Genomic DNA, 19799 nt, shown 5'->3' on the forward strand with positions numbered 1-19799 from the left:
CACGAGTGCCAGCTCCAGCAGCTCCTCACGCTCACAAGAGTGAACACCCTCACTAAAGCACACGTGGTTGCTAAGCCTCTGCAGTCTGCAACTTGTACACTGAATATATTTTCTTTTCTCATTTTAAATGAAAACAATACAAATGCTTGGTTTAATAGTTGCGGGTCATTATGGGCCAAGTGGTGGACATCCAGGACCCAGCAGCAAGGTCAGTGTAACCTCCAAGCCTCTCTTTCTGGCTCCAATAGAGTGAGCACCTCACCCTCTTGAACAGGGCCTTTTGGATTCTAGAGCAACTTGTGTCATTCATAAATTCCACACGTACCTGCGTGCACTGTCCCTGCGATTAGGTCCTGCCCAGAGCTTTGGTTACCCTAGCCAGCTTGATGGGCTGCAAGCAACTCATGCCCACGATGGCACCGATCTGACGGAGAGCCACTGAGTACATTTTCTAGTTAGAGCAGAATCTTAACTGTCCACTTGATGAGATTCAGAGCAGCTATGGAAAAAAGCTTTTGGGAACGAATGTGAGGGAGTTTCTGGATTGGGTTAGTAAAATGGGAGGATCTACCCTAACTGGGCACAGCACTGTTGCTGGGGCTGGAGTCTCGGACTCTAGTGAGCCAAGCACCAGCGTTCATGTTTCTTCACTTCCCGGTACAGCTGCAGTCTGACCAGCTGTCTCATGCTCCTGACACAGTGCCTTCCCATGGTGCACCTGCACATCGGGGGCCACCCCAAAACCCTTCCTGCTGTGTGCTGCTTTGGTCAATTATATCGTTGAAGCGATGAGGAAAGAAATTGATGTAGATGGGTTTGGGGACATTTTCGTGAAGAGTCTGCATAGCTACACGGATAGGAGTACCTGGGTGGGTACGCAGGGCAAGCCTTTACCGTCTCTGTGCCATGGTTTCTCTGTGAATGGAGTAAAGTCTCTGTGTGCTGATATCATAGATGTTTGAAGCGAACCTCGCTACAGCTCTGTGTGAATGCTAGTGATGACTGCTGGTTTGATGTGTGGGGGGATTCAAAGGCCTGTGGCTCGAATGTAATGCCAGCTCCCCTACCAGTAGAGTTTACTGAATAAAGTAGGGGACCTGACTTAAAGAGGTGCCAAAGGAACTTCCCCACCCAGCACAAACAACGGCATTTTAGTTTTGAATGGAAAAGCACTGTAGCTCCTAGATATTTGTATTTTTCTTCAAAATTTGAAATCAGGTATAAAAGCATGTGTGTGTGTATGTGTGTGTGTGTGTGTGTGTGTATGTGTGTGTGTGTGTTTCTCAGAAGACAGAATCTATTTCAAATATACATCAGATCCTGACTCTCATATCTGGAGGAAATGAAGGAGGAAGGAAGAAAGTGCAGGGAGGTGTGGAGGTAGAAAAGAAGGAAGAGGGGAGAGAAGGAAAGGAAGAAAGGAGGACTGGCCAGCCGAGTCTACTTGGCCAGCTCCAGGCCAGTGAGAGACTGTCTCAGAAACAAGGTATATGGTTCCTGAGGAGAACCAGAGGTAGTTCTGTGGCTTCTACACATACAATTACAATAGTCTCATTCTTTCTCATTCTCTCTCTCTCTCTCTCTCTCTCTCACACACACACACACACACATACACACATGTGCATGAAAAGAAGATAACCAAGTTCGGAGTCAGCATGGTACTCCATTGTTGTGACCCTTTGCTTTGGTGCTAATTTACTAAATATAAAGCATTTAAACTATGTCATTGTCAATGGAAACTGCAGGACTGTATGAAGTGTTTGTACAATAAGTTATCATATAGTGAACATACACTCTGTCATCCATATATATATACATACATATACATATATGCATATATATTATGGATAAAGAACCTCCATCCAGTTGGATTTGGCGGTGAATGCCTATAATCCTAACATTCAGAAAGCTGAGGCAGAAGCTCAAGGCTAGCCTGGGCTACAGAAAGATTCCGTCTTAACAGAGAGAATGAGACTGAGAGGGGCAGCACTCAAGAGCGAGTGCAGCTATGTAGAAATTTTCTTTGTTTCCTGAGATACTGCCTTTTTATATCTGATTCTATGTCTTGGAGCTACTGAACTCAGTAGAGAAAAGGAAACAACCAGCTCCCAGTGGGCCCTCCAATTCTAGACTGCTTGTCAGCAATGGAGAATGTTAAAGGATTAATATTTAAAATGCGTATTTTGGATACAAGAGGCACTTAGGGTTGTATACATGTTTTCTTTCTGAGTTAGATTCTCCTATGGGTTTACTTTGCTTACATCAGCTGTTTGCTGATTCCAGTTTGCATGCAGGTGCAAGACGCGGAAGGCAGGTTACTCAGCGGGATAGTAAGTAATATACCGTTATAGTAATGCAGAATTATAAATGGTGCTGGATGATGGCAGCAGGTGTAGCACGCCAATCTTTTTAGGCGATGTCTTTTTAAACAGCAGGAAGCTGTTAGATTGGCATATATCACCTGCTGAAGGGAGTCCAAAAGATCAGTGTGCGTGTGTGTGTGTGTGTGTGTGTGTGTGTGTGTGTATTTTACACACACGAGCTCATTAACGTGCGGACTCCTGGAAATTGCTTTCTCCACCAGAATGGAGTGTGACTGGAGTCCAAGCACACCCATGCTAGACTGAAAAGACCTACAGGTGCCTGGCCCAAGGCCACTGCCACTTCAGTTGCTGGTTGGAAATGAGTCTTGTAACTAAGTGAGATGACGATCCCTTACTTTCTTGCAGGGGGAGAGAGCCTGTAGGCAGCTGTGGGTTGTGATGGGTGGGGAGGTATGAAGTGGGGCGGGAGTTCCTGTACATGGCTAGCGATGGGACGTGAGTTTAAAAGCTTCTTGCAAACAGGTTCTGGTGTTGAGGATGAATGCCAGTTACTCATGTCAAGCAGTCTAGGGGAGGCCATTGCTTGGGGCCAAAAGCTGCTTTGCTAACCCATAATAGTTTAGACCAGGCCAGAATGGAGGCAGTCACTAATGCTAATCAAACTGAACTTTGAAACACGAGCTTTGGGCTAGTTTCCCCCAAAGCAGGGGAGTCCGGTCAGCTGAATCATCACAGTGAGGAAGACCTGTTTCAACCATGGATGGAGAACTCTGCAAAGTGAAGTCCCTTTTATTTGTTCTTGTTTCTGCTTTCTCTGGTGGGCCCCTTTCTGTCGGTCACGTCAGCTCACTGGATACTCATCCTATTTCCAGGTTGCAATAAAAAGCTAAATCAGACCTTTAAACTAGACCCCCCGCTACCTTGTCTCTGATACTCATCTACTGAGTTAAAGGCCGGGATAAAGCAAGGTTAACTTTACCCCAGCTGAATGCTCTACAGCAATGCGAACACCGTGCAAAAAATCCGAATCCCAGCAAGGCCCAGTCGTTCAAGGAGGCTTTCTATGGCCCCCATTGTTACACAGGAGCTGGCTGACTTGGAGCCTGGGGCGAGGGTCTCAGGGACGGGACTCAGGATACCCGAAGCAGCAATGGCAAAGTATCTGACATTCCCACGCGCGCATCCTTGCAGACACGCCACGTGAGTTTGTTAAACAGGAGCACAGGGCACCCTAGGGACCTGTCTCCAGACCTTGCAGACAACCACCACAACACAGCCCGACGACAGGGAGATATGCGCGTGCGCAATGTGTGTGTGTGTGTGGGGGGGGGCGCAAGTTGGAAGCGCATGCGCGGCTACGGGACTGTAATTTCCGGGACGGCAGGGGCGTGACCTTCAGCGTAAGGGGCGGAGCCTGATTGCCCATTCTGACCCCGACCTTACTGCACCTCGACCCCCAAAACACATGGCGCGGCACGTGTTCCTCACCGGGCCTCCAGGTGACCTAGGGCCTGCGAGACTTGGCGGGGAGGGGTGCGACCTGGACAGTCCGTATCTCCGGCCTTGGCTGAAGTTGCAGTCTGGCTTGATGCATTGCAGCCCGGCGGGAGGGAAGGCCGGGAAGAGCGTGGTGCGCGGTTCTCAGGTCCCCAACGACCGGCTGTCACCATGGTCTTAAGAAGCCACGGAGGCCGGGATGTACTTTGTAGACTTTGGAAGCCTTTGAGTCGTCAGAGGCATTGGAGAGGAGCAGAGGACGGTGGTAGGAGACGCGCCAGCCTTGCACAGCACGCCCTGCGTTTGAAATCGGGATGCATTGGGTCCCCAGCATCCTGCTGTGGTGTTCACCGGAGATTGAGTGAACACAGGGCCACATGTTCCCCTCCCCAAGCCCCCCTTCCCCGTGCGTACTAGCAGAGCCAGAGGTGTGCTGGGCATCCTGGATTAGTAAGCACCACACCCCCAGCCTTGTCTCCCAAGTTGTTAGTGCTCCGCCCCTTGCGCTGCAGGACTCACCCCTGCGGTCTCTGGAGCCCTCTTGCTTTCGTACACACTTTACTGTCTGATTATTTGCTTACCACTAGCAATTCCAAAGGGTTTGGATTTCCAAGTCCCTTTTCACACGTTCAGACCTCCAGCAAGTAACGAGTCTTATAAAAGAAATCACAGTTTGTTTCCCTTCTGCCTGCACCCCTGCCTTTTAGCATCTTCCCAGATACTGACCAGCATCTGTAAACCATCTCAGAGGGGTCTTTCTGGTCACCAGAGCCCCCTCGGCCCACTCAACCTAAGCCGACCTCGCGCCAGAGCTAAGGAAGCACAAGGCGGCTGACCTGCACTGCTATTTGTAACACACAAGACCCTGTGAAATGGCAGCCTCCAGGATCCAAAACTGTGGGGCTGCTGTGTGTCGACTTTTTGAAAATATGAAAACATTAAGTTTAAAAATTACATTTCTTGATTTCTGTGAATTCATGTGCAGGCGTGGAGGTCTAATGAGCTCTGGGCAGTTGATTTTCCACTTTCACCCTGGGGGTCTCGGGGATGGAACTCGGGATGTCAGGCTTGGTGGCAAATGCCTTTACCCACTGAGCCGTTTTTCTGGTCCATACGTCTACTTTTCCTCCCCTTTTGATAAAAATACTGCCTTCGTAGTATAAGGTCAAAAATGACGTGTTAAGAAATTGACAACCACAGGGAACCCCACTATGTAGTTAAGCTTAGCGCCTTGGTTCTATAATGTTCTAGAATGTTTCTTCTGTGGACACATACATACTCTGCTTAAAACCCAGAGGAGAATATTGTGTTCCATTAGAGCCTTGGAACCCCTGATGTCAGAACTTTCTGGGGCAAACAGGAGTGCTTGGGGCCCTGGTGGAGGTGGCTTCCACAGAGGAAATCTCAGATGAGTCTGTGGAGCTTGGAAATGACCTCCTCTGAGCTGTGTGTGGGTTTTAGAAGAAGCCTGTTACATTTACACTAGTGTAGGCCTGCAGCTCTCGAGGCTGAGCTTTTGGTTCCCAGTGCCTCTGCCCATGGCCAGGTCGGGCCCTAGGTGAAGCAAGGGAGGGCGGTCACTTTTCATTGCTGTGACCGAACACGGGAGAAAAGCAGCTTCAAGAAAGAAAGATATTTTGAGGCTCACGGTTTTGGGGGACACAGTCCAACATGACAACCAAGGCCAGAGTGGTCAGAGCAGCCTGGTCCATGGCAGCGGAAGCCGCTGGGGCTGCTGTTTCATACGGTGCTAAACCAAAAAGCTGAGAGCTTGGGCTGGAAACCCAGAGGGTTGCAACCCTCCAGTTCTCCGTTACTGACTGCTTGATCATCCTGGCTCCCTGCCCTAAAAGTCTGACAGCAAGTCCAGCATCCCCCCCCCCCCCCACAAAACATCAACCTGATCAAACACATGAGCAGGTGGGGAACACTTTAGATTTACATGAGCATAAATCTGTTGAGCATAAATCTCAGACAGTGGTTCTCAACCTTCCCAGTGCCACGGCCCTTTAATACCCTTCCTCATGCTGTGGTGACCCCCCCAGCCGTGAAATTACTTTGCTGCTAATTCATAGCTGTAATGTTGCTACTGTTATGATTTGTGTTGTTAGGTCTGTGTTTTCTGATGGTCTTGGGTGACCTCTGTGAAAGGGTTGTTCAACCCACAAAGGGGTCATAACCCGCAGGTTGAGAACCACTGATCTAGGAGGAAAGGAAGCTGGTCTCCACATGCATTCGGGACTGTGTTAGATGTGACTCCATGCCTCTCTGTCACTCCTGTGCTGGTCTCTACTGGGAATGAAAATGCCCCGCACCTGGAGCAATCAGCATGGCGGTGCAGTTAATAGTCGTGAAGCCCATTTGCAGTCCGCTCCATTCCCAGTGGTGGCCCTGTAGGCTGGGGTGGCTTGGCGAGGTGAAGCTTCCTGACCCAGCTCCTTCTTCGTCTCTTCCAGGGGTTGGCAAGACAACTTTGATCCAGAAAGCCAGCGAGGTCCTGCAGTCCTCTGGCATGCCCGTCGACGGATTTTACACGCAGGAAGTCAGGCAGGGCGGGAGGAGGATCGGATTTGATGTGGTCACCTTGTCCGGCGCTCGGGGGCCTCTGTCCAGAGTTGGGTACTGCTGTTTTGTTTCTTCGAGTGTTTTGTCTCTAGCCCGTACTGTCCACACCTTGGGGGCATTTCTTCTCTGTGTGAGTGTGCATGTGTGTGGAGCATGTGTCTGTGCAGAGGCCAGAGGAGCACACTGGTGTCCTGGTCTGTCACTGTCTGCCTTAGTCCCTTGAGACAGGGTCTCTCGCACGCGGGCCAGCAAGTCCCAGAAGTCTCCTGCCTCTCCCCCTGCAGTACTGGGCCTACAAGCATGCATGGTCATGTCCAGCCGTTTCCATCGGTGCTGAGGATTTGAACTTGCAGCAAGTGTTCTTGCTTGTTGAGCCGTCTTGCCATCCTGGGAGCTACTTTCTTACTGAGTTCTCTATCGCTGACTCCCCTAAAAGCCATCTGTGGGGCCCATCTACGTTTATTTGCCCATCATTGGGCCGAGAGTCTAACTGGACTCAGGGATAGCCAGTCACCCTGTCTGTCTTGAACTTTCAGAAAAAGAAAACAGACCATCCTGTGGAAAAGGATTTTAAAAGTCCTGTGTGATCTAAAACTCTGACCACAAGCCATTCACATTTCTCCTGTGATTAGCTCTGTCTAGTGCTACTAGTATTTGTTCTTTAATTACTATTCAGGTCGCATCCAGGCCTTTCCCACCTTAGGCAAGCTTCTGTTGCTAAGCTACCTCCTCAGCCCTCTGTTTAATATTGATCTTAATTTTGTATTGTTTTGATACAAGGTCATACCATCTAGCCCCAGCTGGCCTGGAGCTCACAGGGGTCCTGCCTTTGCCTCCCAGCGCTGGGGTTAAAGGTTGTGTCACCACGCCCAGCCCTCCCTGTTTACTTCTTATTTTGAGAAAGTCTTAAGTTGCCCACGCTGGCACTGCGCTCAGCTCTGGCTCAAGAAGTTCTTAAGCGTTTTGTCCTCCTGCCTCAGCCTCCTGGTTGGTTGGGATGATGGCAGGCCGGCACCATCAGGCTCAGACAGACAGGCTCAGCTCTGTGCAGTGGCGTGTGGGCCCGTGGGAGTTCCGGGGACTTCACCGTTACACTCCAAGACTGATGTTGGCAGAGGTAGTGTTGACATCATCAAGACCCCGGTTTCAGGAGAGAAACCCCCACGACCCAAACTTACACACAACCACCTTTCCTGTGGGTGATTGATGGAAAGGGTGTGTGTGGAGAGCCGGTGGCTCAGCAGAACAGCCCAGCCCCAGAGGTCAGTGGAGAGCCCACATCAGTGTCTTTCCTTTCAGGTCACAGCCTCCACCTGGAAAGCCCGAATGCCGAGTGGGGCAGTATGTGGTGGACCTGGCGTCTTTCGAGCAGTTGGCACTACCCGTCCTAAGAAACGTGAGTCTACGTTTTCTGTCCTAAAAGCCCATTGACCTCTGCACACTGTGGGATTCGCTGGCCGCCTGAACACAGTGGCTTCTTTTCGGTAATCGGGTTGTGTCTCACAGTTTCAAAAGTCTTCCACATCGAGCCTTGCTGAAGATGGACGCCTTACTCTGCTGTCACTCTGAGCCGTCATGTGCCCCAAAGCATGGTGAAGCGTTTCAGCTTAGGAAGGCTCTAATGCAGATCAGTATCCCCCGCTCTGCTGCACAGAGCTAGCTTCAGTGTGGGCTCCGTGGATTCTCTGTACTGCTGCTCCCTGTCCCTCTGCTCTGTGCTTCAGTGTGGGCTCCGTGGATTCTCTGTACTGCTGCTCCCTGTCCCTCTGCTTTGTGCTGTGCAGAGCTTACCGGCATCTGCTGTGCACTGCTGTGCACCAGTTAGGAGGAGCCTGAGCTGCTGAGGAATTCACCGCCCACCAAGGGCAGGCTCCGTCTTCAGAGGCCTGGGGTCCTGTGGTCTGTGCTGACCTGTAGCTGCTGTTTCTAGGATCCCACTGAGCTCCCCTCTGCCTCCTCCTTCCTCCTTCCCTCAGCCCCTCTCGGAATCCCCCACATGTCTGCTCTGGGCTGTGGCGGCTGCTCTGTCACTAGCAGCTGGGGGCAGGCGGAGAATGCTGTATCTTCTTGTTTATTTCCCATGGGTCCATGCCTCCCTCCCATGCTCGGGCAGCAGTGAGAAGTGGCTGATGACATTCTGAGTGCAGAGTCCGGCTGTGGGCATTGGATTCATATAAAGAATTGATTTTTGCTCAGCCAAACAGCATCCTGGGAGGAGGTAGAGTGTTCCACGCTTGGTGTCTGGCTTGGGTCTTATATAAGAGCCCCTGTGGGCTTGCTGACCAAGTCAACAATTTGTCTCTTGTTTTTAACGGAAAAAGAAAATAGAAACTGCTCATATTTTTATAGTCACCCATGTTTCTGTAATCATTGTGACTGTAAACTCAGGCCACCAAACTGGACTTGGATTGAGTAATCACTGTGGTCTGTGGCTGCTGCTCTACCTGGGCTATGCAGACATTGGTTTGTCTACCCAAGAGGAGTCGTAGCACATCCTGTCACCTGCAGCAGTGACGGCTCCCTGGGGAGGGTCTGCAGGTGGAGGTTGGGTGAGAAGGGTCGGGGCTGCCCAGGGCTCCTGCACCATGTGTGGGAATCCATTGTGCTGCACTTCTGCCAGCCCCGAGCACTGTGCTCATGTTCCGTAGACATGTGCCTCTGTTCGCATTTTGAGGAACGATAGAAATACATACTTTTAATAACTTATTTAGACTCTAACTCGTTGACTCAGCCTTCTTTCCATTTTTTTGTGTTTTGATGTAACCAGGTCTCTCTTTGGTTTTTCTGTTTTGTGTGTCTGGATGTTTTGTCTGCTGTGTGTCTGATCACCATGTGTGTGCAGTGTCCTCAGAGGCTAAACGAGGGTGCTGGTCCTCTGCAACTGGAGCTCAGACAGTGGTGAGCCACCTTGTGTGCTGGGAACATGGGGCTTCTAATAGCCTCTGGTGCCCTTAACTGCTGAGCCCTCTCTCCAGCCCTGGCCAGATGTTTCTTAAAGCAAACGACCGTCTAACTTACTGAGTCCACTTTTCTGTTCTTCATATTGATAATTTCTTGTTTCTTTCCTTTCTTTTTTTTATTGTTAACACAGAAAATCTCTCTCCTGATCCAAATTAATACAGCATTTTGCCTACATCTTCTTTATTCTATGAGCTTGTTAAAATGCATTTTTAATCCGTCTGGATTTGTTTTGAATATAGCATAGAGTGACATTCTTAATTAGTTTCTTCAAGATACTTGGCCAGCTTACTAAAACCATTTGCTGAAAGCCCATGTCTAATTAGTTTATACTTTGTAAGTTATGCTGTAAAGTGTGCAAGGTGATTTGGGGTCATCTCTTCTTTTTCGCCGACCTTTTTGATTCTTGCCTGAATACCACTCTAGTCTAGGTGTGTAGCTAATTAATTGTGTGATTTTAGAAAAATATTTTAATTTTTAAGGTTATGAGTGTATGGTGTGTGTGTGTGTGTGTGTGTGTGTGTGAGAGAGAGAGAGAGAGAGAGAGAGAGATTGGAAGAGTGTCTCTGGAGCTGGAGTTACAGGTGGTTGTGAGCTCCCTAAAGTGGATGCTGGGATCCATACCTGGGTTTTCTTCAAGGGCAGCAAGTGCTCTTAACCCTCGAGCCATCTCTCTGCATTTTTATTCTTTAAAAATATTCTCACTCGTTCTCATTTGTTCCTCCACACAGAGCACCGACTGTGTCAGTGCAGTTAACCCTCACTAAGTGGAAGCCACATGTCAGGCAGGAAGGAGCCCCTTAGAAACTTAGAACGCTCCATTCCGTTTCTCAGATGGGAAACTGAGGCACTGACTAGAAATGCACACTTCCTGGGGGGGAGCACAGCTTGTCAGTGGTGGAGCTGAAGTGAGCTGTACAATCAGGACCTGTGTCCTCTAAAAACACCATGTGGTATAGTCAAAACTTCACCAGATTCATTATGTCTTCTTTCTGTTGCCTGCTGAGGTAATTTGAGGGGTCTTCCGTTTTCTGGGACCACAGTAGCTAGGGCTCTTCATGGTCTTCTAACGGTCAGGGCAACAGGGTAGGGCTGGCACTCTGTGATGGTCCTCCTGACAGCGGTGACACCAAGGCACTCGTAACGTGTCACGTATCAGGAAACAATGTTCCTGGTTTTTAGTGTGTCTCTTACAAAAGGAAGAACCCTGACTGACACACAGTGGGCACCTGCTTCCTGCCCCAGGATCAAGACAAGCAGTGTCTGTTCCCTCGGATACCTTCAGAAAGAATGGAGGTGACATTAGCCCAGCCCCTGGAAAGGAGCTCCCTGTTTTGATCCAAAATAGACTTTGAAGTGTTTGGTATCTGCCTTGCATCACATTGCACATTGTACAACTTCTGTCAGGGGAGTGTGTGTGTGTGTGTGTGTAACATAGGACCAGGAAGTGACACTTGGTATTTCAGGCCACAGAGCTGTGGAAGCTATGGGAGAATCCAGAACAAACAGGTTCCAGTTGGATCTTTTCCTAGAGGTCGGTGAGCGTCCCAGCACTGTTAGCGAGCATGGCATTTGTTTCTTCCACATTTTGACTCTCCCTCATCACACCTGTGCCACAGGGTTGGCTATTGAAACAGAATACCACCTGGTGTGAATACAAGCCTATTTCAAAGTCTTTAAAGCACTGTTGGTGAAGACGTTCCTGCAGGGACTCTGTAGAAAAAGGAGCTAGAAGCTCCGCCCCAGGCTGGCTTTTCAGTCCCCCACAGCATCTCCTGATGACACCTTCATGGTGCCCTTTGGCCTGCTGGGCCCTGAGCGGAGAGGCACTCCCTGTGGCTGTGCCCTCCTTGTCAGACTTTCCCTAACGGTTCTACTTTTTCTAAACTTTACTTCATCATCTGAGGATTCAAGTAATCTTCTCTGAGGCCTCAGCTGGCCAGCAGATTTGCCCATCAATCCTTTCTCCACCACAGTAGCAGCGATTAGCGTGAAGCTACTGTGCGGTGAAGGGCTGAGCTCCTAACGCCTTGATAGCTCCCCCCAGATCTGATCAGTTAGGAAACAGGTCATCATTGCTCCATTGCAGCAAAAACCAATTATCTGCCCCCTAGGCATGAAGAGAAGGGTGCCAGGATTAAAGATCTCAAATTTTTATCAACAGTTGAAATACTGATTTGTTTTTTCCCCAGGCACGTGTAACTTTTAGAGACCACTTGGCAGTTGTGAGCACTCAAGATGGCAGAAATTCGAGCCTGTGAGGTTCTGTGTGTGCACAGAGTAGCCTCTTCTGGCAGTGCAGGGCCCTGTGCTGTGTGGTTAGGCCTCCCTGATCAGCAAGCTGTGCTCGGATGGTGACATCTCCCACACCCACAGTGACTTGGGAGTCATCTTTGTGTGTGACTGACCCTGGCCTCTGGATCCTGGGGACCACACTGCTGTCCTGCTTGACCGGGACTGTAGCCGGTCTATGGCGAGAGGGACTTCTTAGACACAGCTAGGCCTTCTGCCACCAGTGTGTGTGTGTGTGGGGGGGCTTCAGAGGCAGGTGAGGTTGACCTCAGCTCTTACTGTGCTGTCAGTAAGGACGTTCTGTCCAGATGCCCACATGTACTGTCACAACAGCTGGGGACAGAGCACAGCAGTCTGACCAAGTCCCGGTGTTGCTTACTGAGGGGCTGAGGAGATGGAGGTGCTAGGCAGCCACACTGGGAAGGGACCATCCGTCACAGCTTGACCCTTTTGTCAGGGAGCTGGGGGCCAGTGTGGGTACATGGATCTGCCATGGAATCCCACAGGCCCAGTGTCCAGGGTCCCAAGGGCCTGGATTGTGAGTACAGGGTTTTTCACCCGCTGGGCTGTCAGCTGGTATGAGCTGGTCCTAGGATAGCTCTCCTGCTTTGGAAGACACCTTGTGTACCATCCACTTCCTGTTAGGTTCTGTAATACATGTGAGCCCTCAGGACCACAAGGTAGGATTTCTAGGTAGAGCCTCAGCACTTGCCTAGCTGAACTCTGGGTGTTAGTTGTATTATGTATATTGGAGCCACTTGTGAGTGAGGAAGGCCCAGCCAGTCGCAGCCTGAACACACCCTTTCCTGGTCTGCCCTGCCAGGTGTAAATAGCACAACACCGATTGGAACACTGTAGTTCTGAGGCCTGAGGCACTGGCTGGCTCCCTGGTTTCTGCTTCCAGCATGGGGTGGGGGTTGGGGGGGAGGGGGGAGCTGCAGTTCTGCTGCCTAATATCTGGTGCCTCCCCATTCCTTCCTAACGCCCAGAATCTGCTGCTGCAGTAGGTACACTCAGAGGCCAGACTATGTGTGATGCTAAGATCAATTAACATGCCACTAGGAGGAACACTTGCCAGGCAAATGATTCAGAGCAGGGGAGGGACGCCTTAACTATATTTTGGTTACCTTAAAAGTCTAGGCACGCCTTTAATCCCAGCACTTGGGAGGCAAAGGCAGGTGGATCTCTGTGAGTTGAAGGCATGCCTGGCCTATATAGTAAGTCCAGGACAAACAAAAATGCTTCTTTGTATTCTTTAAGAAGAAAAAAAACAAAACTTTTTTTTTCATTTCTTCATTGTGGATTTCACATCATGCATCTCGATCCCATTCATCTCCCCGCCCCCTTGCATCTGCCTTTGCAACCTTCCCACCACAATAAAATATAATTTTGGTGGTGGGGTTCAAGGCAAGGTTTTTCTCTTTAGCTTTGCAGCCTGTCCTGGAACTTGCTTTGTAGACCAGGCTGGCCCCAAACTCACAGAGAAAAATAAAATTTAAGAGAAGAGAGAAGACAAGCCTTTTCATGGAGGCTGCAGTGTGGCGCGGTGCATTCTTTGTCCGTGGACCTTTACTTGCAAGTGTTCGTTGCAGAGTCAGTGGTCTGATTCTGCTTCCTCTGGCTTCTGCTACACTGTCGACGCTGGGCCCCGCTGGAACTCCTCCTGAATGGTCTGTTATTACCCTGTGTTGAGGAAATCCTGCAGCTTTTGGGTCTGCAGAACTGCTTCCTTCACGTGCTCCTGCAGATCATAAATGGGGTGGATACTGGGGTGAACCAAATCATAACCCTGATCCAGGGCTTGGGTAGTTGCAGGGTTGGTCAGTCCTCCAGCCCCATCCCCACCCCGTCCTCACCACCAGGGTGAACTCTCCAACATTATCCCAGCTAGTTCATCCTTTGCAGCAGTGAGCCAGGGGCAGAGCCAGCTCACCCACACCTATGCCAGCAGGGCCAGCTCTGCTGTGTTGACCAGGCAAGGTGCAGGGCCGCTCTCCTGAGTGCTGCAGCTGGTGAGGGGCAGGGATAGCGCTACTGGTCTTAGAGTCCCAGGATGGGCTCTCCCAACTGCCGTAGGCGGCAGCAGGGGGATCTCTCTTGCTTGCCTCCTGCTGTATGACTGATGAAGGGCAGGGCCTGATCTTCCAAGCACTGGTTCTTGGGTGGTTCACCCTAGAGCTGATCCTGTCAATATCAACAGAGTCAGCTCTACTGTGCCACTTAGGTGAGGCGCAGGGCTCATTTTCCCAAGTGCTGCAGCTGGTAAGGGGCATGGTCAGTTCCCATGGTGGGAAGGTGAGGTGAGGGCATCTTTCCCTCGCCAGCACATGAAAGATAAGGGGAGTGTGGACAACTACCCCACTCCCATGCCCTCAGGGCCAGCTTACCCACACCCCTAACCCTGACAATAGGATCAGTTTTTGTGTGCTGCCCAGGTGAGGTGCAGGTTCCCCTTTCCTGCAGCAGCTGGTAAGGGAGAGGGTCAGTGCTCACCAGCAGGGGGCGAGGGACAAGGCTTCTTTGTATTCTTCAAAATGCTAATTAAGTCAGGTGGTGGTTGCACCTCCCTTTAATCCCAGCACTCGGGAGGCAGAGGCAGGCAGATCTCTGTGAGTGTGAGACCAGTCTGGTCTACGAGAGCTAGTTCCAGGACAGGTTCCGAAGCCACAGAGAAACCCTGTCTCAAAGGTAAAAGCTCGGGAACAACAACAGCAATGTCGCCCTCTTTTGGACTGTGGAGTGATGTTCTGTTGCCCTGGGTCCATTTCATCTTTCTAGAAGGCGAAGGGGTGGAGTGCCGTCAGAGTTGATGGACTGTCCACTCCTCCTGGGACCCCGAGGCAACTGGTTCTGGGACTCAGGCAGCATCTTTCCTCTTAGCAGGTTTTCCTGTTGTGGCTGAGAATTTCAAATCAGCTAGCACGCTGGCCAAACCCAGGTGCAGGACAGGTGAGATGCATAAGGCGAGGGTAATATGCAGCCCTTGGGAGTGGCCCTCACATGTCTTCTGGGGATGTGGGGACCACCCAGATGCCAGGCACAGTGACTGCCATGTGGCCAGAAGTCACCCCAGCTCTGAGTTGCACAGGGAGGTCTTAGGATTGAGAGCAGCCTGGTGCTGTCTTCTTCAAATTCAGCCTGGTGCTGTGGGCCATGGCTCGGGAGCTCAGAATCTGGGATAGGTCCACAGGGCAAGCTTCCAGTGACCTGTTTGTTCTTTCCTTCTGGGCTGGCTTGAATCCATCAAGTTGGGGCAGAGTGGTGTTTCTTTTTTAAGCTTTTCTGAACACCCTGTTGAACTATTTGGAGAAGCAAGCTGTATGTTGCCTGTTCTCAGTGCCCTGACCTTCAACCCCTCTCTCTACGACATGTGAATCACTTCCATTTTTATTAAAACTTACTTTTGCAATTTCCGCAGCCTGGACAGAATGAGGGTGTGAGAAGGTCCAGGGTCTACAGGGAGCAGCAAGCACTGCCCTTGCTGGCCCAGGCATCCGTTCGCTTTGTGGGCATGCTCTGGAGAGCTGCAGGGTCCTGGTGCAGCGGCATGAGCTTGCACCCATATGTGTGTACTTCTGTGCAGGGCCATGTGCTTGTACCACCCACCACATGTGTTTACTGTACTTAAGTAAACACACACAGTGTACACGTGTTCCTTTCCCGGCACCTCTCTTTGTCTTTGTCTGATTTGATGGCTTTCAAAGTTGTCAGTCAGTGTTCCAAACAGTTCTGTCTCTCACATGTTGGCTTCTGGAAAGGTGGCTGCTACAATCCACTGTCTCTGGCGTGGCTGTGTGCCGTCCATGCCTTGGTAAGGGTTGGGTCAGTTGTCGTGTCTCGGTACCAGAAAGAGACCTTCCTGTGTAATTGGCTGCTATTTAAAATCCCAGGCTGCTGGCAGCCATTTTCTTTCTCCTGATTGGTAGTTTTGAAGAAAAAGCTTGGAATAGGTAGCATCTGACCCACAGCCACTCTTCCTGCCAGTGGAAGCAGTGTCAGCCCCAGCTTTCCCTTCTCAGCTCTGCAACCCCAGTAAGTTCCAGAGTTCCATGGTGAAAGCAAAGCTGGGGACATGGGGCCTTCTGCCGTGGCAGGCGCCAGGAATGAATGCAGGCTCCCCAGGGGGATGAAAGTCAAGTGCATCAGAACACAAGTTCATTTCATGACTTTTCGTCGACTTTAGGTTTGATTGGAATACACAGGCACCTGCCTGCAGCGGCCACCTCCTTCCCAATGGCATCAGAGTTACAGCCCAGGACTAGCGAGGCCCCCAGCACAGCTGTCCTGTTCCCGTTACACCCACGACACTCTGTCTTTCCCGGTTCACAGTCTTTGTTTCCTGGGTGTGTAAGTAGGAAGCCTAGTTACCACTGGTCCTTCTAGAAGAAAACACATTTTCAGAGAAACTCAGGTGCAGGGAAGTGCAGTCCCAGGGAAACTTTCATATGAGTATTGCAGACAGACCTGTGTCTTGTGCACGTGGAGACAGTCTCATGGTGTGTAAGGCACAGCTGCCTTGCTGTGGGCGCTGGTGGGTAGTCAGGGTGGGACCCTCTGGATCAAGATCACAAGGTTCTGCTTTCCCAGTGACAGTGCCTTCTGTCCGCAGGCCGGTCCCAGCCGCAGCCCCGGGCACAGCGTGTGCATCATTGATGAGATTGGGAAGATGGAGCTGTTCAGCCAACCTTTCATTCAGGCGGTCCGCCAGACGCTGTCCACGCCGGGCACCGTTGTCCTTGGCACCATCCCAGTTCCCAAAGGGAAGCCACTGGCCCTTGTGGAGGAGATCAGGAACAGGCATGACGTGAAGGTGTTCAGTGTGAGTAAGCCAGCCCGTGGGAAACCCCTGCCCTGGGATCCCGTCCTTGCCCCTGCTGCCTTCCTCCAGTGGCGAAGTCAGGGCGGGGGTTTGAGGGGTTGCTTGGGAAGGTCTGTTCAGGGACGAGCCATGCCACGCAGGCCAGAGCCTAGCAGGTCACGTACTCAGTGGCAGAGTTCCAGCCCCAACTCCAGCTGAAAGATATATGCTTATAGGAAAATTAGTTACTCAAGTCTGGGCCTTGACTTCAGGATTGTCTCATTAAGAAAATAAAGTAAACCTGTAAAAAATGGGCACAGGTTTGAGTAGCTGTTTCTCCAAGGAGCATGAGGAAGCCACGGCAAACACACAGGAGACGTGCACCCCACCATGGTGACCACACCCAATAGGATGCCTTCCATGGCATAGTTAGATAGAGGTGGAAGGGCTTGGGGAAACCTGAGCCTCCCTACCCTGTTGGTGGGAAGGAGTTGAGCTGTCCCTGACAAACCTCTGGCTTCTCCAGGTGTATGTTAGTCATGATGTCAGCAAGTCCACTCCTAGGCAGCCACGGTGCCAGCAAGTCCACTCCTAGGTATCACGGTGCCAGCAAGTCCACTCCTAGGCAGCCACGGTGCCAGCAAGTCCACTCCTAGGTATCACGGTGCCAGCAAGTCCACTCCTAGGTATCACGGTGCCAGCAAGTCCACTCCTAGGCAGCCACGGTGCCAGCAAGTCTACTCCTAGGCAGCCACAATGCCAGCAAGTCTACTCCTAGGCATGCACACGGAAGACTTGAAGACTCGTGATGCAAAGCTTGAACGATTGTCCATAGCAGCGTTATTTACACTGCTTTACAGAATGAGAGGACCCAGACGTCCACCAGCAGCTGAACGGCGCGGGGGTGGGGTGGGGGTGGGGCGAACCTGTGATCCATCCATCTAGTGTGGGTGACTTAGCGACACAAAGGGTACAGTGCATCCACGTTCCGAGGCCTGGATGAGTGCTGTATCGTGCTGAGTGAGAAGCCGGTCCCAGCAGGTCATGGGCTCTCTGACTCCATTTACAGACTGCCCAGAAGAGGCGAGTGCGTCGAAACAGGAGACAGGCGGTGACTGCTAGTGATGGGCAGGAAGGCGGGAAGGAGGTGGCCATGAATGCGGACCTTGTCTGCGACGAACTGTTCCCTTCTAACCCTTACAGGGTGAACTAACTTTCATGGCATTGGAACTGCATTTCAGCAAGGCAGTTCACACACACATGCACACAGAAGTCAAGGTCGTGGTGGCACCTTTTTCCTTTAAGACTCGACTACATCCCCTGTAAATGGTGCTGTCTGGTCCCCTTCCCACCCAGGTGCTGGTCTTGCTGCATGATAGCATGGCAGAAGACGTCACCTGCTGAGACATGGCAAGCGTGCCCACTCAGGTCTCCCTTCCTTTTCAAAGCTACCAATGCGGGGCTGGTGATGTCACTCTAGAGTTTGTACCCGGCATGCACAGCGTCTTGTGTTCTGTCCACAGCACCCTTATAAACAGGTGTTATGGCACATACCTGTAATCCCAGTACTCAAGAGTGGAGGCAGGAGGATCAGAAGTTTGAGTTCATCTTCAATTACATAGTGTTCAGGCCTAGCCCGGAATGTGTAACACCCCATGACAAAAACGTAAAATTAAAAAGGCCAACACTGCCATCATATGGGCCCTGCCCTCAGGACACCCTTTCAAGGCCCTTCTTCAAATACCTGTAACTCATGGGATTGCAGGAGATTAGGTTTCTGACACACAAACTTTTGGGGATGTGATAAAACCTAGAGTGGACAGGAACTTCTCCTGACCACATGCTCACCGAAGCATCCAGGCACCGTTTCCTGCTCTCTTTGATTCTTGGCCTTCTTATGTCCCTTCCTGTCATGGTCTGTGAGCTCCTAACCGTGGGGTCCTTATCCAGCACACAGCAGGTCAGGAGGCCTGTGTGAGACTCTGCTGCATCACCTTGTCTTCTCTGACTCCCCTCATCTCTCAGGAGAGCAGGAAGCTGAGGTCGGAGGTTCCTTGCAGCACCCAGGTTTCCAGGGTTATGTGAAGACAAGTAGATGTCGCTGTCCTTGGGAGTAACCTGGAGCTGTGGGCCTCGCTGCTGCTGTGTGATGCTCTCCAGGGCTCAGGTCCAGCCCAAGCATCTCCTTGCTACTCTCCAGTCCGGCTGCAGGGGCGCGGCCCCACTCCCTCCTGTCGCCTTCCTGTGCCTCCACATGGGACTTGATGATCCCGAAGAGCCGGCCTCTGCCTCCATTCCCTGCTTTCAGGAAAATGTTGGTCCGGAGGACAGAAGGGAAGTGCTCTTTATGAATGCTCTCTTGCCTCTTCCCACAGGTCACTAAGGAGAACAGAAATAGCCTCTTGCCGGAAATTGTGACCTGCGTGCAGAACAGCAGGACCTGAAGCAGCAGGTGACCAGGTCCAACTCCTCCTGCTGGTCACTCCCTGCCCAGGTTTGCTACCTCCCTGTCGATGGGCCTTGTACCCTCTATCCAAGAGGGCTGGACAGCTGCTTTCCATAATATGCTCCTGAGATCAGATTAGCCCGGCGCCTGCTGGGCCATGCACAGCACAGTCCGCTGTCTGACGTGTGCTCAAGGGTTTTGTCTATTTCCTGTTGCGGCTGTGCATGTGATTTGAGTAAAATCTAAATGAATGTGTCAGGGCTTAGTGGAATTTTCTCCCACCAGGATTTATGGATGTGTGTGGGGCTGGGGAGACGAGTTCCCTTCCTCATTGGCTTACATGCTGTAGGTATTAAATACCTCTCCAGGTGCGGCTCCAGGCCCGTGCAGCTGAAGCAGTGATAGCAACTTAATTCTCTTCCATAATCTCCAAAGAAAAACCTATTAGTTCCCCTTTTCATCTCTGTTTATTCCTTTGTTTATTGCCCAATAAAAATGAAAATAAATCTGGTGGTTCAGACACAGGAGTCCTGGTGTGGGAGGGCTGGTTTTCTGAGTGCTGGTGTTAGCTAATGCTCCATGGGCTAGACATGAGTAAAATCTCCTGTCTGTGCTCAGTTAGCCTGGGCACAGTTTTCTGCCACTCTGAGCCCAAGTGCCCTGGCAAGAAAGAAGGGGCGTGGCTGTCAGCAGAGAAGGGCTTGGGAAGCTGATTTGAGCTGCAGTCCCTACTGGCTGCAGGGGCTCTTTGGTGAGGAGGGGGACCGCAGGCAGGGGCTCAGCCCACATTGGGCTCTGCAGTGCTAAGGGAATCAACTCTGGAAGCTGCTGGTCCATAAAGGCCAGAGGCTTCCCATCCCGTGGCTGGTGGCACTGGAACTTTTAGGTCATTTAGATATTTTTTAGCAACAGCATCACT

The 19799-nt window shown here is 51.1% G+C and overlaps 1 protein-coding gene and 1 pseudogene across 1 annotated transcript; one reads left to right on the forward strand and one right to left on the reverse strand.

The window, feature by feature from the left end:
* Positions 1-209: 209 nt before the first annotated feature.
* Positions 210-406, reverse strand: LOC148118616 (small ribosomal subunit protein eS28 pseudogene; annotated as a pseudogene).
* Positions 407-3688: 3282 nt separating this feature from the next.
* Positions 3689-19386, forward strand: Ntpcr (nucleoside-triphosphatase, cancer-related). Its single transcript, XM_048450180.3, has 5 exons — positions 3689-3823; positions 6278-6440; positions 7686-7782; positions 16246-16455; positions 18810-19386. Exons 1-5 carry the CDS (start codon positions 3790-3792, stop codon positions 18876-18878), a joined length of 573 nt encoding a protein of 190 aa, XP_048306137.2. The 5' UTR covers positions 3689-3789; the 3' UTR covers positions 18879-19386.
* The last annotated feature ends 413 nt before the right edge of the window (positions 19387-19799 follow it).

This window comes from Myodes glareolus, chromosome 22, assembly GCF_982192425.1.
Source record: "Myodes glareolus chromosome 22, mMyoGla1.1, whole genome shotgun sequence".
Taxonomy (NCBI): Eukaryota; Metazoa; Chordata; class Mammalia; order Rodentia; family Cricetidae; genus Myodes; species Myodes glareolus.

Excerpts from the sequence above, each read along its gene's own strand:
- Ntpcr (XM_048450180.3), top strand. The coding sequence starts at position 3,790 with ATGGCGCGGCACGTGTTCCTCACCGGGCCTCCAG. Across the intron at positions 6,441-7,685 it reads GGGCCTCTGTCCAGAGTTGG|GTCACAGCCTCCACCTGGAA; the intron begins GTACTGCTGTTT and ends CTTTCCTTTCAG. Across the intron at positions 16,456-18,809 it reads ATGACGTGAAGGTGTTCAGT|GTCACTAAGGAGAACAGAAA; the intron begins GTGAGTAAGCCA and ends CTCTTCCCACAG.